The sequence below is a fragment of the Arachis duranensis genome, chromosome 6, assembly GCF_000817695.3.
Source record: "Arachis duranensis cultivar V14167 chromosome 6, aradu.V14167.gnm2.J7QH, whole genome shotgun sequence".
Lineage (NCBI taxonomy): Eukaryota > Viridiplantae > Streptophyta > Magnoliopsida > Fabales > Fabaceae > Arachis > Arachis duranensis.
The window spans coordinates 89858385-89874361 of NC_029777.3; the positions used below are offsets into that span (position 1 = coordinate 89858385).

Genomic DNA, 15977 nt, shown 5'->3' on the forward strand with positions numbered 1-15977 from the left:
CAAGTCCTATGGGCATATCGGACAACTCCACACTCCACCACAAAGGAATCACCCTTCCTATTGGCTTATAGAATGGAGGCAATGATACCGGTATAAGTCGAAGAGGAATCCCCCAGAACAATCCTCTATAGTGAAGAGGCTAACTCCCAACTCCAAAGGGAAGAGCTCGACTTGCTCCCAGAAGTCCGAGAAAGAGCTCGGATCAGAGAGGAAGCGTTAAAACACCGCATGGCCTCAAGGTACAATCGAAAGGTAGTGCAGCGAAGCTTCGCCAACAATGACCTCATCCTAATCTGAAATGATATCGGAACAAGTCGACCTGGAGAGGGAAAGCTGGCAGCTAACTGGAAAGGACCCTACCGAGTCACAGAGGTACTGGGAAAAGGCTACTACAAAGTTTTCGAACTCGAGGGGCGAGAGCTATCGAGATCATGGCCTGCCTGCAACCTAAGAAGGTACTATAGTTAAAAAGTAATAAAAGATCTTAGGACAAAGGTGCACTCTTTTTCCTTAAAAAGGTTTTTTAATGAGGCATCAAGCCAAGATCTACAAAATTACCTAGGGTTAGCACCCACATGTATATTTTCGCATATTTTCTACTTTGAATAAAGTTTTTCAGATTTTCTATGAAATCTCTTTATCAAGACACATTAATCTGAAAATGCAAAAATTTATCACCCGATTATAAAGCTACAGATCGGCAAAAGTGAAAACCAAATTCACTGCCCGACGTGGTCGACAAAGAATGAAAACCGAATTCATCAAAGATCGACCAAGCGAGGATCAAACTCTACAAAATCGGCAAGATAAAAAACGATAAAAACAGAATAATGGAAGAAGTTATAAAAAGCGATCCATGAATAGAGGCCTGACGAGGTCTGAAACAAAAATGGATTGCTAGAATTAACTTAGAATGGACCGCCGCAAAAGAAGTCAGACCAGATTAAAGTGAGAAAAAGTTATAAAAAGTAATCCCTAAAAAGAGGCCTGGCCAGCCCTAAAAAGCAGATTACTAGAAATAACTTCCAAAGGAACCGACATGAAGAAGTCGGACCAAAGCTACAAAGTTATAAAAAGTAATCCATAAAAAGAGACCGGACAAGGTCTAAAAAATGGATTACTAGAAATAACTTAGAAGGGACCGACACGAAGAAGTTGGCCCAAGCCGATCAAAGCAACAAAAAGTTATAAAAAGTAATCCATAAAAAGAGGCCTCACAAGGTCCAAAAAATGGAGTACTAGAAATAACTTCCAAAGGGACCGACACGAAGAAGTCGGCCCAAGCCGATCAAAGCAACAAAAAGTTATAAAAAGTAATCCATAAAAAGAGACCTCACTAGGTCCAAAAAATGGAGTACTAGAAATAACTTCCAAAGGGACCGACACGAAGAAGTCGGCCCAAGCTGATTAAAGCTACAAAAAGTTATACAAAGTAATCCATAAAAAGAGACCTCACAAGGTCCAAAAAAAATGGATTACTAAGAAATAACTTCCAAAGAGACCGACATGAAGAAGTCGGCCCAAGCCAAGTAAAGCAACAGAGTTATAAAAGTAAAACCCAAGGGATTACTAAAAATAACTCAAGATGAAAAACGTGCGCTAGAAGGAACACAGGTCGGTCCAAAGAAAGCCACGACCTCACCCAAAATCAAAGCATTCAAACACAAAAGGAACCAAAAAAGAGATCGGACAGCAAAGAGCTCCGACACACTTAAAGATTCCTAGAGGCTCCAAAAAAGTTGCAAACAAACACATCAAGAAAATAAGCAGAAGCTACTATGATAAAAAGCTCAAAAGACCACTCGAGAGTCAACCTCAACGAGCTCAAGAAGTTACTTTTGTTTTTTTTTTAAATAAAGTTTGCTAGGAAGAGCAACCAAAATATCCAAGTCCAAGACCACAAGATACAAAAAATAGAGAGTTCAAAGACCCACAAACCGGGCCATAAAAGATACTAAACCAGAAAATTACAAGGGGTTCAAAGACTCCCCAGTGGCAGCATCCCAGGGAGAAGGAGGACGAGTCACGAGAGGGACGGCATCTACGGTCCCATCCGGACGGTTTAAAATCTGGACATCAGGGTCCGACTCGGAATGGCCGACCTTGATAGTAGGAGTTGAAGAAGCCAGGACAGCAGAGGCTTTGACAGATGGCTCAGGAAGAGGGTCTACATCATCATCATTCGAGCCGTCAGGGACAATCTTTCCATCTACTACAATGTTGTCCAGGCTGAATAGAGTGAGGTCGAGTTCGGGTGCAAGAACTCGAACATGAGCCCTCAAATTCTCATAAGCAGCATTCCCGCTGCCTATAAGGTGGCCCTGGAGCTCAGTGTAGTCAGCCTGAACAGAGTCCAACCTGCCTCTGAGCTCCACCATTTCACCATAAGTCAAGATATAGATATCCTTATGCTTTTGAGCCTTCTCCTTGGCCAAATTTGCCGAAGCCACCGCAGCAGTAGCTCGAGCCTTCTCACCCTCTAATTCTTTCTCCAGCTTTGCCACCTTCTTCTCGAGTTCCTCCTTCAGCCCCTTAATCCTATCATACTTTGACTTGGCCTCCTCCATGAAAGCCTTCGTAACATGAACCGAAACATCCTGGGCAGTTCGGAACAAGGCCGCCCCCATATGCGCCATCTTAATGTTATTTCGGGTGATAAAGTCCAAATGGCGAAGAATGGAAACATCATCCGTAGGCACGACACCATAAGGAGTAATCTGGTGATCAACAAATCCCACGGCATCAAAGTCAGGGGCATCAAGGTTAAAAGGCTCAACAGTTTTTTGCTTCTTTGGTGGAGGACCGGCAGTAGGAGAAGAGGTAGCGACAGAGGTCGGGGGAGGGTCAACCAAATGAACCTGAGGAGTTGGAATCATCCTCTTCGACCTGGCAAAGCTCGAGATCGGCTTCTTGGGAGGAACTTGAGAAGATCCCTCCCCTGCAGCCTTAGCCGAGATGTTCTGAGCGGCCGTAGCTTTCCTCACCTTCTTAAAGGCCTTCATGGAGTCATTTTATTTAACCATCTCTGAAAAAAGACAGCAAAAACCAAGTTACAAAACTGGAAGAAACGAAACAAAAGCAAGTAAAAGCAAAGAAAAAAGAAAGTCGACCACTACCCAGCTCAGTTTGGAGAAGGGAGGGGTCCCCTAAGGATCTCTTTGTATCAAGATGGGGAGGTTGCCCCCAATTCTCCTCCAACACATTCACCAAGGCCTGCTCGACCTCATCAAGCATCTCCCACGAATATCTTGATACTACAACATTCTTTTGCCAGCATAGAGGGAAGGCAGGTTCATTATTCGACTCTAAGAAAAATGGCTGAGCTCCTTCAACAACTCGGATCTTAAAGTAATAGTTCTTAAAATCTCTAAAGGACTCATCATACAAGGCAAACTCTTTATGTCCCTGAGCGGATTGAAAGGAAACCCAAGAAGTTTTCTTTTTTGAGGAGATCCCGGGCTTAGTCAAAACGAAAAGATAAAGAAAGAGAGTTTGAGAAGGTTTGACATCCAACTCTTGGCAAAGCAATTAAAAAATCTTAACAAAGCCCCATAAATTAGGATGGTGCTGGGACGGAGCTACATTACACGACCACATCAAGTCAGTCTCGAAAGAAGTAAAGGGCAGGGTAATATTCATCTGGCTAAAAAAGTAATCATAAGCATAAAAGAAGGGGCGTTCCCCCTGGGTGAGAGAAGGAAAGCAAACCCTCTCATCAGAATCCGGCGCCACCAACTCGTAGTTCTTCTCCTGATCTCCATTACTACAGATTCGGTGATGTTTTCTAAGCTCCGCGTAGAACTCAGAATTCACTACGAAAACACACATCAGGACAAGGGAATCCAGCCAGTCGGACATACCCTCGGGGACCTTGGAAGATGTCTCGACAATATTTTTGCGAGAAGACATGGTCAACTAGCCCTACAGCAAAGAAAATAGAGAGAGGATTACTAAATAAACAGCTCGGGCATAACAAAGAAAACAGCTCGGACGAAAGAGATATAACTCAACCTAAGGCACACAGGGCAGAAGCAATAACAAAAGGAAACCCCAGGACATAACCCAGGGTCCAGGGGCATCCTTTGGAGGCAATAACAGAGTAAGGTTTCAGGAAAATCTACGACCTACAACCCCGACATCTCTCAAACAAAGAATACAGTTCTCCTTTGACAGCGACAGTTCACAAAAAAAGACAGAAGGTGCCATCAAACAGCCTATCAGTAAAGCAAACTATCAAAACACCAGACATACAATGAGGAAAGCATTAAAGGTGCTTCCTTTCTCAGAACCAAACGGTTCATCATTTCAAAAAGTTCCAAATCAAGAAGACACAATCAGAGACAGTAACAAAAGGCAAAGCCTTAAAAGCATCAACTATCAGGAAATGCAAAAAGATTCACGTAAAGTCAGAAAAAACTCTACAAAACACACATTACAACGCTAATCAGACACAACGACAAAGATTCAAACTTTTCCCAAACAAAGAACCAACACTTTCTCAAAGTCAGGCGAAAAAAGAACGACGTAGAAGAAAGGATACTAACCTGTAGTAGTAAGGAGACAATAAATGCCGAAAGATTGAAGCAACAACAAGGCCGCACCAGATAGTCACCTTCAAAAAATGAGAGAAAGCACGAAGATGTGAGAGCTTGGGAGCAAGCGGAAATGAATAGTCGCCGAAAAGCAGAAGACAGAAGAGTAAAAATGGGGTCTTATGAAGCGAGAGAAGACTGAAAGCAAAATCTTTTTGTCAATTCAAAATGAAAAGAGGGAAACGGCAAAAGAGGAATTAAATGGGCATTAAAAAAAACCTTGCATGTTCCCAAAGCAAGAAACGCGCATTTCAAACTAAAAGGAGTGAAGGAAAACGCTTCGCATTCAAAAAAAGACCCAGACCAACAAAAAATGCTCGAGCTCGGCTTCTCCAGAAGAGGTCGAACGCCTTAAAAGACACAACCTCAAGAGGAAGACCACGGTCAAGTAGGGGCACTGTTCATGCCTGAGGTCGAGCTGTTCGACCCGGGCTGATCAAACGACAAATTGACCGACCTGTTCAGACCAGGACTACCCGACCTCTTTATAAAAGAGGTCGGCCAGACCACTACAGAGACCCAAGAAGGCCCAAACAGAGGAACACGACCCAAATCTAAAGGCAACCCAAGCCTAGAAAGATAAGGGCGGTTCCCTTAGAAGATAAAGATGACTTCACTCAAAAATAAGATAAGATATCTATCTTTTCTCAAAGGAAGATCACTCCACACCATTATAAATACACTGGAGCACCCAGGTATAACTCATACACTAATTCTACAAAAAACCTGCTTAATACCCTTGCTAACTTAGGCATCGGAGTCCCTTGCAGGTACCACCACCCTCCGGTGATGAAGGATCAGCACCACCACCAAGTCCAACAAGTCGGACACGGCGGCACCAGTCACCATCATCAAGTTGAACATAACAGCTCCGACCAGTGCAGAAGATCTCGTCCGAGATCGACCTACAGTTTTAGGTAACCTTCGGAACTGCTCCCTATATCACTGATCAAGGCTCTAGGCACACCAAATCTGTTGAAAATGTTATTTCTTAGAAAGTTGATAACTATCTTATTGTCATTTGCTGGAGAGGGAATTGTCTCTACCCATGTGAAAACATAGTCCATAGCAACTAGAATATAATTGTTTGAGTATGAGGTTAGGAGTGGTCCCATGAAATTAATGCCCTATGCATCAAACAATTTTAATTCTAGTATGTAATTCTGAGGCATCTCATTCCTTTGTGGCAAGCTTCCTGCTCTCTAACACTCACCACATCTCCTAACAAATTTTCTTGAATTTTTAAATATTGTTGGCCAAAAGAAGCTACATTGAAGCACCTTTGCAGTAGTTCTCTCTCCTCCAAAATGACCTCTATATTGTGAGCTATGACAATAGCATAACGCCTCCTGACCTTTTTCATGTGATATGCATCTTTTTATCATTCCATCAGAACACCTTTTGAAGAGATAAGGCTCATCCCAAAGGTAGTACTTAGCATCATAAATTAACTTCCTTATTTGTTTCTTGTTCAATGAATGAGGCATTGCTCCAATGGCTTTGAAATTGGCTGTGTCAATGAACCATTGGGCTTTTTGTATCATCAATAGTTGCTCATCAGGGAAGTATTCATTTACACAAGGGTTGAATGCTTCATGATCTTCACAAGGGATTCTAGAGAGGTGGTCAGCAACTTGATTTTCTACCCCCTTTCTATCTCTTATCTCTATGTCAAAATCTTGGAGTAGAAGAACCCACCTAATCAATCTTGGCTTTGAATCCTATTTGGTTAGCAAGTATTTCAATGTAGCATGATTAGTGAATTGTCTTCTAAAATCATAACAGAAAATATCTAGTTATGAGCCTTAAGTAGTAATTAAAGAAGGTTGGAAAGTTAGAGAAACAATCAAAGTGTTAAAAAAAAGTTTTTTTTAGCAAAATAGGGGTCATGCATACGCACGCCTCCTCTCGCATATACATGGGTGTCAAATTGTCCAAGTCGTGTATGCATGCTCCATTCGTGTGTGCAAGACATCAAAACAGAACGGGAGGCTCGCGTCGTGTGCAACATGCCACATACGCATGGCTGAAAAAATACCATTCTCACGTACGTATGCCAGTCTCGCGTACGCGAGAGTGCTTGGCAGCAGCCAATCCTCGCGTCGTGTGCACTCTCTACGTACGCATGTCTTGAAAACCTTTGAAAAATTTTATACTAAACTTCAAAGGTGCATAAAGTTTTTGTTATAAAATATTTTCCATCCGTTCTTCAAACGCCTTAAACCTCTAAGATCCAACTTTCAAAATTGCAAGGTTCTATTAAAAACCAGCTATGGCTCTATTGAAGTTGGTTAAAAATAAGGTTTTATTAAAAATTGTAAGGTTCTCTAGTTTTCCAAAACTCCAAACCAAACCAAATCCAAACATACTCAATTCCAAATCCTACACTTTCGTACACATTACCAATTGCAACTCTATCATTGTTCAACCACACAACACCTAACCATTTAATTCCAAAATCAACAACCACTTCTATAATTTTCCTCATACACAACCACTATCAACAAGTACCAATCCGAACCATCACAAATCATTATTCCTCCATTTAACATCATTGAAACTCACAATAATCATCAATTGTCATTAACATCAATAATAGTCAATACTCATCCTCGACATCAATATTTATCAACATTGAATAAGCATAAACAATCATCTTCAATTCAATCCTATCCTAAGGCCCCCTAGCCTAAGTTTCACGAAATATTACATATTAACTAAAGAAAATCAAAACTATACATTGGCCGATTCCCACACTAGCAACAAAACTCCAGCCACCAAAGTTCAATCCAATTGTCAAGACCAACTCCAATAATTACAAATTTCAATCTAATATCATGCAATATACCAAAATCAATCCTAGGGTTCACAAATATACCAAATCACAAGGGTTTCAAAGTAACTTACCTTATTCGACAGTATTAGGGACAAAATCCAACAATAACCCAATGCTAGATTACCCTTAAATAACCAAAATCAAAGAATCTACTCAATAACTAAATCCAAAATCACAAAATTGTTAGGGAAGAGAAATGGGCAAGAAAGTGTGAGTTCCCTACTACTTTGTTTATCTAGAAATGACGGGCTTGACGAGTGCTATGCGTGACCACAAACGGGACGCAAATTAGAGTATCGTAGCTCAAGTTATGATCAAAAGAAGAAGATGATGAATAGTATTTAGGTTTTCTTCCCCCTTCTCAATTCTCAGCTGTGTTCTTGTGTTGTTTATGGGGTGAATGATGCCAAATGGCCTTTAATGAGTATATTTATATGTTGGTCTTGGACTCAACTTGGGCCCAGTCCAACCGTTTAGCATTTTTGGTTCGTTTAGCCAAACTTTGGTCCAAAATCTTTAGACTTAGCACTTAGTTTTCAATTCTAAATATTTTTCCAAGTTTTTCTACAATTTTATTTTCTCTCACATAGTACCAAACAGACTTAAGCCAGTACTACTAACTAAATTACTAGTACACATTTTTACGCAATTTTCTGCACAAAATTACATTTTCCCACTCGGAAAAATCTACTGAATTTAAATCTCACATTTAAACTTTCTAATTAATATTTCTAAATTTTAAAACTTATTCCGAGGAATTAAATTATTATTTTTACGTTAATTAATCGGTTAATAACTTCTGGTTCTTACATTCTCCCCACCAAACTAGAAATTTTGTCTCCAAAATTTAAGAATTATCTGAGAATAACGCAGGATAATCCTTCCACATCTCTGAATCCAATTCTTAAGTGTGCTCTTTCATTCTACCTCTCTTCCAAGCTACCTTTACCAATAGAACTTCTTTTTCGCACAACTTCTTCACACTAGTGTCATCAATTCTCACTGGCATGACTTGAAAAGTCAGGTTCTCCTTCAACTCAACCGATTTAGGCTCTAACACATGAGTCGCATCTGATGTATACTTACGGAGTTGTGACACATGAAATACGTCATGTAGGTTAGACAAGCAAGGCCACTTGATAAGCCACCAGACCGACTAGCCTTAACACTTCAAAAGGCCCTATGTACCTCGAATTCAACTTCTTCGTCTCGATCGCCCTTCCAATCCAGTTGTTGGAGTAACCTTTAAGAATACATGTTCACCCTCTTCAAATTCTAATGGCTTTCTCCTCTTATCTACATAACTCTTATGTCAGTTTTGTGAAGTCAGAATCCTAGCTCGAATTTGCTTGATTTTCTTAGTGGTCTCTGCTACCAAATCTAGTCCCAATACACTTGATTCATCGGTTTCATACCAACACAGTGGAGACTGGCATTTTTGTCCATACAAAGCTTCATACGGAGCCATCCTAATGCTTGCATGAAAGCTATTGTTGTACGTAAACTCCACCAATGGCATGTAATGGTCCTAACTTCCCAATTGATCCAATACACACGCCCTTAACATATCCTCTAATATCTGAATAGTTCTTTTCAATTGTTTGTCAGTTTGTGGATGATACGCAGTGCTGAGACATAGTCTCGTACCGAAAGCTTTCTGAAAAAGCTCCTCGAAATCTTGATGCAAAATGGGGATCTCGGTTTGACACTATCATTGTTGGTATACCGTGCAACCTCACTATCTCCTTAATGTACAGTCTCATCAATTCCTCTAGTGAATAGTTCACTTGGATAGGTAGAAAGTGAGCAAACGGTTAAGCGATCCATGATCATCCAAACTGCATCAAATCCTGACCTAGTCATCGGCAAACTTGTTACAAAGTCCATAGCAACTCCTTCCCACTTCCATTGAGGAATTTCAAGAGTTGTAGCATTCCTGAAGGTCTCCAATGCTCTATCTTCACCTTCTGACACGTCAAACACTTAGATACAACTGAAGCTACATCACCTTTCATTCTAGGCCACCAAAATATTTTCTTCAAATCGTGGTACATTTTTGTACTTCCTGGATGAATAGAGAATCCGCATTTATGAGCTTCCGACAACAACTCTTGCCTCAAACTCCCAACATCTGGCACACAGATCCTCCCCTTATATTTCCATATACCTTCACCGTCCTTAGTGAACTCTCCTTGCCTTTCTTTACCAATCGATTGGAACATTTTCTAAAGCTCCTGCTCGTCTTGTTGGGCCTCTGAATTTCTGTCTTGAATGTTCTTGAGATATGCAACTTATTCAAACAGGCTTTTCTGTCAACTTTACCAATGTCCAACTTAAGCTCCGCAAACTTGTTTACCAATTGCTCCTCTTTAATCCTTATCCAGGAAACAGCCAATGACTTCTTGCTCAAGGCATCTGCTACAATGTTAGCCTTCCAAGGGTGATAACTTAACTCAAAATCATAATCCTTCAGTAGCTCCATCCATCTTCCTTGGCGCATATTGAGCTCTTTCTGATCAAAGATGTACTTGAGACTCTTGTGATCAGAAAAGACTCGGAACTTAACTCTGTACAAATAGTGCCTCCAAATATTTAAAGCAAACACAACTGCCGCCAATTCCAAATCATGAATTGGATAATTCACCTCATGTGGTCTTAGCTAACGTGAAGCATAAGCTAACACATTCTAGTGTTGCATTAACACACAAATCAAGCCTTTCAGTAAGGCATCATAATAAACTTCAAATGGTTCGTGTGGTTCGGTTAAAATTAAAACTGGCGCTGAAGTCAACTTCTCTTTCAAGGTTTGGAAACTTTCTTCGCATTCTGACGTCCACACAAACAGTATATCCTTCCGAGTTAGCTTAGTCATCGGTAACGATTACCGCCCCAAACTTTAAAGGATTCATTGCTATTCCTCTTCTACTCATGACAAAGGATAAATGCCAGTCTAGAAAATTCCAAGGTTCTCAAACTCAAATGTCATCTAAACTGACCAGTGATCCCCAATCAAAGTTTAGAAGAGTGTCACAAGAATCAAATTAATTACTGGGAGTAGGATCTCGGATCATTTTTCCTAGGACTTGCAATTGAGTGCACATCATTGATTAGAAAAATTGGAGGGTTTTGAATTTCTTGCGGAAAAAGTAAAATGACTAGAATCCAAAAGCAAATAACAATTAACAATTAAAATGTGACAATTAGAAACACCAAACAAGCAATTGACTATCTAACAAGAATGTAACTAAGATGATAACAATAAAATGGTATGCAACTAAGGAACACAAAATTATGGTAAAAGAGCTAAGAAATTGAAGTCAACAAAAAGGAATGGCAATCAATTAATCTAAAGGACCTTGGCTAGGGGTGAGAACTAGGCTTCCTATCCTTATTGTTAACCACAAACATGATAATTGGCAAGACTATTCCTACTTTGTTATTCTCTAACATTGAAGGAAAGTCAAGTAAGCATAATTGATTTTAATCCACAAGTCCTAGACAAGTCACTAATTTGATTTAGTGAAAAATTAGCTGTAGTGGAAACCAAATCAATTAACAACTCTCAATTACCAACTAGAATTGGACAGTAACAACTCAAGGATATCCAATTACTCAACCCCAAGCCCAGAAAGAAAATCTACTCCATAGTCAAAGTAAACATTCTATTAAATACATGGTGAGCAAGCAAAAGGAACATCATATAATTGAGAAAATTGAACATAATTAAATCTATCCACTACTAATTAGCAATGATCACAACTCAATTAACATATAGAAATCATGAAAACTTCAATGCATTAATAGAAATTCAAAATTAACAATATTCATAAACCAACAAACTAAGAGAGAATAGCTAACAAAGTTTCTAAGTGAGATTGAACTAGTAAAACTACAATTAAAGCAACAAAATGGAAATTCAACAAGACCCAAATGAGGAATTGGGACAAAAATGTAATCAAAGTTCACTAAAACCCTAGAGAGAAGGAAGAGTTTCTCTCTCTAGAAACCTAGGAATAAAAACTAGTTTAAAATTAAGTAAAATGTGTGTATGCTTGATTGCCTCCATTCCCCCTTCAATTTTTGGTTGTTTTCCTTTCAAAATTGAGTTGATTTGGGCCCAAGAAAGGTCCAGAAATCGCTGCCACATGGAATTCTAAGAAAATTACGTGCTTCATGTCATGCATGCCATGCATATGCGCGAGCGCTAGATCCTCAAAATTTCAATTCTTCATGTTCCTTCTACTTTTGTCCTATAGACCCTAAATCACTCAACAAACGTATCACGGTATAGAATGGTAATAGAAGAAAATTAAAAATTAACATCTTTAAGGCTTAGGAAGCATTTTTTAATTCTTAAAGCATAATTAGGAAGAAATCATAAAAGTATGCAATTAATATGAAAAAGTGTGAAAAGAGTTGACAAAATCCACTAAATTCAATCCAAAATAAACCATAAAATTGTGGTTTATCAACTCACCACATGCCTTAAGAACTTTACTTCTACCTTCAAGAATTCACACTTCGACAACTTTGTATACAACTTTCACTCATTTAAAATTTGTAACACAATCCTTAGATGATCTTCATGCTCTTTCACTGTCTTTGAATAAACCAAGATGTCATCTATGAACACCACCAATAACTTATCCAAAAAGGGACAAAATACTCTGTTCATGTAATCCATTAATACAGCAGGCACATTTGTCAACCCAAAAGACATCACTACGTATTCATAGTGACCATAGCGTGTTCTATGATGTCTTCGAGATATCCTTCTCCTTCACTCTTATCTGATGGTAACTTGACCTCAAATCAATCTTCAAGAACACCCTAGCTCATTGAAATTGGTCCATTAAATCATCGATCCTCGGTATTGGAGAGTTATTCTTCACCGTCACTCTGTTCAACTGTCAGTAGTCCTCACAGATTCGCATTCCTCTATCTTTCTTTTTCACTAATAAAACTGGCACTCCCCACAGAGACACACTTGGTCAAACAAACCTCTTATTCAGAAGATCATCCAACAGAGTCTTAAGTTCAACCAACTCTATCGAAGTCATTCTATACGATGCAATTGACATTGGTCTGCCTCTTGGCACCAAGTCTATCGCAAATTTAATTTTCCTTTGAGGTGGAAATTCGAGAATATCTTCAGGAAACACTTCAAGAAACTCTTTAACTATGGGAATTCGATCTAGCTCCTGCTCATCGCCTGATGCATTTGCAGCCAAAAGTATATAACTATGACGTTCCTCCCCACTACAGTTCACCATTACAGAGTTCAGGTAATAACCCTTAGCTACAACTACTCCTCCTTCTCCTTCCGACATAAATCAAATCGATCACTCGAAGCAATCTGACAGCACTTGGTTCTTTGACAACCAATCAAACCCCAAAATAATTTCCAACCCAACCATCGGCAAATAAATTAAGTCATGAGCAAAAGATCTATCCTCAATCTTGGAAGGTATCTGTCTACAACCTAATCTAGTCACAACTGTTTGAGACGGGGTATGCCCATGCAAATCAAAAGCTAAGTCTGAGATTTTTAACCTTAGTTCAACAGCCTTATCAAATACAATTAATGAATTTGAAGCTCCCGTATCATACAAAACAATTAATATCTTGTCACCAATTAAACATTTACCTCTCATCAAAGGATCCGACTTAGCAGCATCATTGGCATTCATAGCAAATACTCAGCCTTGTTTTTGGTTCTGACCTGCATTCTGGTTTCTCCCACGAGGGTAATCCCTTGACATGTGTCCAGGCAATCCATAAGCAAAGCATCCAACTCTTCCTTTTTCTTATGAAATTGATCATAGTTGGCTATCCTGAAGTTTTCTTGACCTTGGGGGTATTGAGAAGTGTGTCCTCCCCTTTTGAAGTTTTGGGCTCTAGGCTGAAAATGCTATTTACGGCCTCGATTTTTGATGCCTCCATGAGTATCCCTTGGCAATGCCACTTTATTAGCATAATCCTTAATAACCCTTGCTTTGTTCACTAAGAAAATCTCTGAATCTCCAATGGAGCCACAACACTCATAATATTTTCCGTAAGACCTCCTTGGTACTTTATGCATTTCCAACCCTCATAAGACTCAGGAGCTCCTTGACATACCCTTGAGAATCCTCAAACTTACTGATATACTCGACTACAAACATCAAACCTTGCTTCAGCTGCATAAGCTCCAACTCTCTAGCGTCTCTTACTGATTCCGGGAAATACTTCCTGTAGAAAGTAGCCCAAAACAACTCCCATAGAATATCTGCATTCTGAAGTTACAACAGTCGGAATTATCTCTACCACCAATGTTAAGCTTCTCCCATCAGTTGATAAGCCACAAATTCCACGAATTGAGTATTTGGGACATGCTGAGTATGCAGTGCATGCTCCACGACTTGGAACCAGTTGTCTGCTTCAGTAGGATTTGTCGTTCCTCTGAAAGTTGGCGAATTAACCTTTAAGAAAGCAGCTAATGTCATTAGAGCACCTCCTAAATTATTTTTGGTCCCTTCTCCATTCCTATTTCCTATTAGTTTCCCCCAACCTTTCCATAGCTTGAGTAACGGTAGCAGCACTCGTTTGCATCGAGTTATCTAAGTTAGTTATTGCCGTCATGAACTCGGCATGGTTATCGGCCGGTTCGTCATCCTCATTATCTCTCCGTGTACGTGATCGACCTCTTTCACGAGTTGCCATTTAGGGCCCTATCTACGCCAAACAATCGATATCAAGGTGATCAGTCTCAATATCTCAAGCTTAGTGCTTCAATTATCCAAAAAAGACACTCACAAACTAGCATGCTATGCATATCAAATAGTTATCCTAAATAACATAAAAGAAAAATGACCTAAAGTATTCAATGAAGCACAATCGATCCATCTCTCAGACTCACGAGGATGAACTACTCTGATACCACTAAGTGTAACACCCTATCACCCTAAGCCTTACCTCTAGTTGTAAAGGAAAGGATAACAAAGTGACACGACATTTTTAAAGCTCATACATTAATATATATGGAAGGAAGTAATAATACAAGAAGTCAGATGAAGAAATAAAGCTCAACGATGTAGAAAATAGAGATACAAAAGCACAAAGCGTTCACACACGATATATATATACAAAATATAGTATACAAAACAGAACTAGTCATAGCCTGCATTGTTTATGTCGGCTAGCTCAAATAGAATATAACATAGTTTTTGAAATAAAATAGCAACATCCTGTCTCACAAAGTAAGCCTTTAAGTTAACAACTGCAATATACAAAAGTGAGAGAGATACTACAACAAAATAACCAAAATACAAAAGATAAAAGCGATCTTTGGCTTTGTCACCATCCCGCAAACTCACCGAGGTGGGTTGCGACCTGTATTTGAAAAATAACAACAACATATGATATGAGAACCGGAGGTTCTCAACATAGTAACAGTGTCCAATAGATAAGACATAAGGTTGTGGAATGCTAGAGGTAATCCTAGGACTTCACACTGATATAAAGATATGCAAGCTTAATGAAACATATAACTTAAACTAATAACAGGATAATCTAATTTAAGGAAATTATAAACTAACAGAAACACCATTGTTCCATAGCCTTCGCCATCCTATCCTCCATACGATCTGCCTACCGAACTTTCTCAATCCCAGTAGAAAACACAGGTAGATACAAGTAAGTAAAACACAAGTAATATACATTTACAGCATGTAATTCAAGAAACAAGTAAGCATGTTATACATTTAGGCAATAGATGCAAGTAATCAAAGTAGAAAAACACATAGAAGATGCACATAATGAATAATTGGTACCCCAGCGATATAGTGCCTAGCACACTATCCAAGGGTATAGTGCCCAGCACACTGCAGTGATTCGAAAGGATGCGAGCGGGATACTCAGTCTCAGTCCTCACATTATTCTTAACGTAAGCGTGATTAACCACCATTCTTACACCAGCATCGCAACCTCGACAAGCGGGATCCACCACTGACCTTGCCCGAGATGCATAGTGACTTATCAATAATCTCATGGATCTCGACCTCGACAAGCGGGATTAACCACCATCCTTGCCAGGCACATAAACATATTAACAACAATATCAGTAATTCAATATTAGTATCAATGAGTTCATCATACCTCTCCAAGTTCTAAACTCATCATAACCATCATCAATTCTCAATTTCTCAAATTCATCATCAATCTAGTGCTCCATCAACTCACATAACTAATCTATCCACATTACATCTCGGGTCTAAGTCACTGTCTTCTAAAATCATAACAGAAAATATCTAATTTAAGTCACCTAACCCATCTTCACCAGTCTCAAAGCCTAATCACTAGTTATGAGCCTAAAGTAGTAATTAAAGAAGGTTGGAAAGCTAGAGGAACAATCAAAGTCTTAAAAAATAAGTTTTCAGCAAAATACGCGTCATGCATACGCACGCCCCCTCTCGCATACCCATGGGTGTCAAATTGTCCAAGTCACATATGCATGCTCTATTTGCGTACGCGAATCCTCAAAACATAATGGGAGGCTCGCGTCGCATGCA

At 39.4% G+C, this 15977-nt stretch overlaps 1 protein-coding gene across 1 annotated transcript; it reads right to left on the bottom strand.

Moving 5' to 3' along the window:
• Positions 1-9544: 9544 nt before the first annotated feature.
• On the bottom strand, positions 9545-14130 carry LOC107470249 (uncharacterized). Its single transcript, XM_016089646.1, has 5 exons — positions 13979-14130; positions 13800-13869; positions 13549-13703; positions 12430-12687; positions 9545-9995 (listed from the first exon to the last, which is right to left on the bottom strand). Exons 1-5 carry the CDS (start codon positions 14128-14130, stop codon positions 9545-9547), a joined length of 1086 nt encoding a protein of 361 aa, XP_015945132.1.
• Positions 14131-15977: the final 1847 nt, after the last annotated feature.

Excerpts from the sequence above, each read along its gene's own strand:
- LOC107470249 (XM_016089646.1), bottom strand. The coding sequence starts at position 14,130 with ATGGCAACTCGTGAAAGAGGTCGATCACGTACACGGAGAGATAATGAG. Across the intron at positions 12,688-13,548 it reads AAGTTTGAGGATTCTCAAGG|TGGGGAGGAACGTCATAGTT; the intron begins GTATGTCAAGGA and ends GGTGAACTGTAG. Across the intron at positions 9,996-12,429 it reads GATGATCTTCTGAATAAGAG|AGTTAAGTTCCGAGTCTTTT; the intron begins GTTTGTTTGACC and ends CTATTTGTACAG.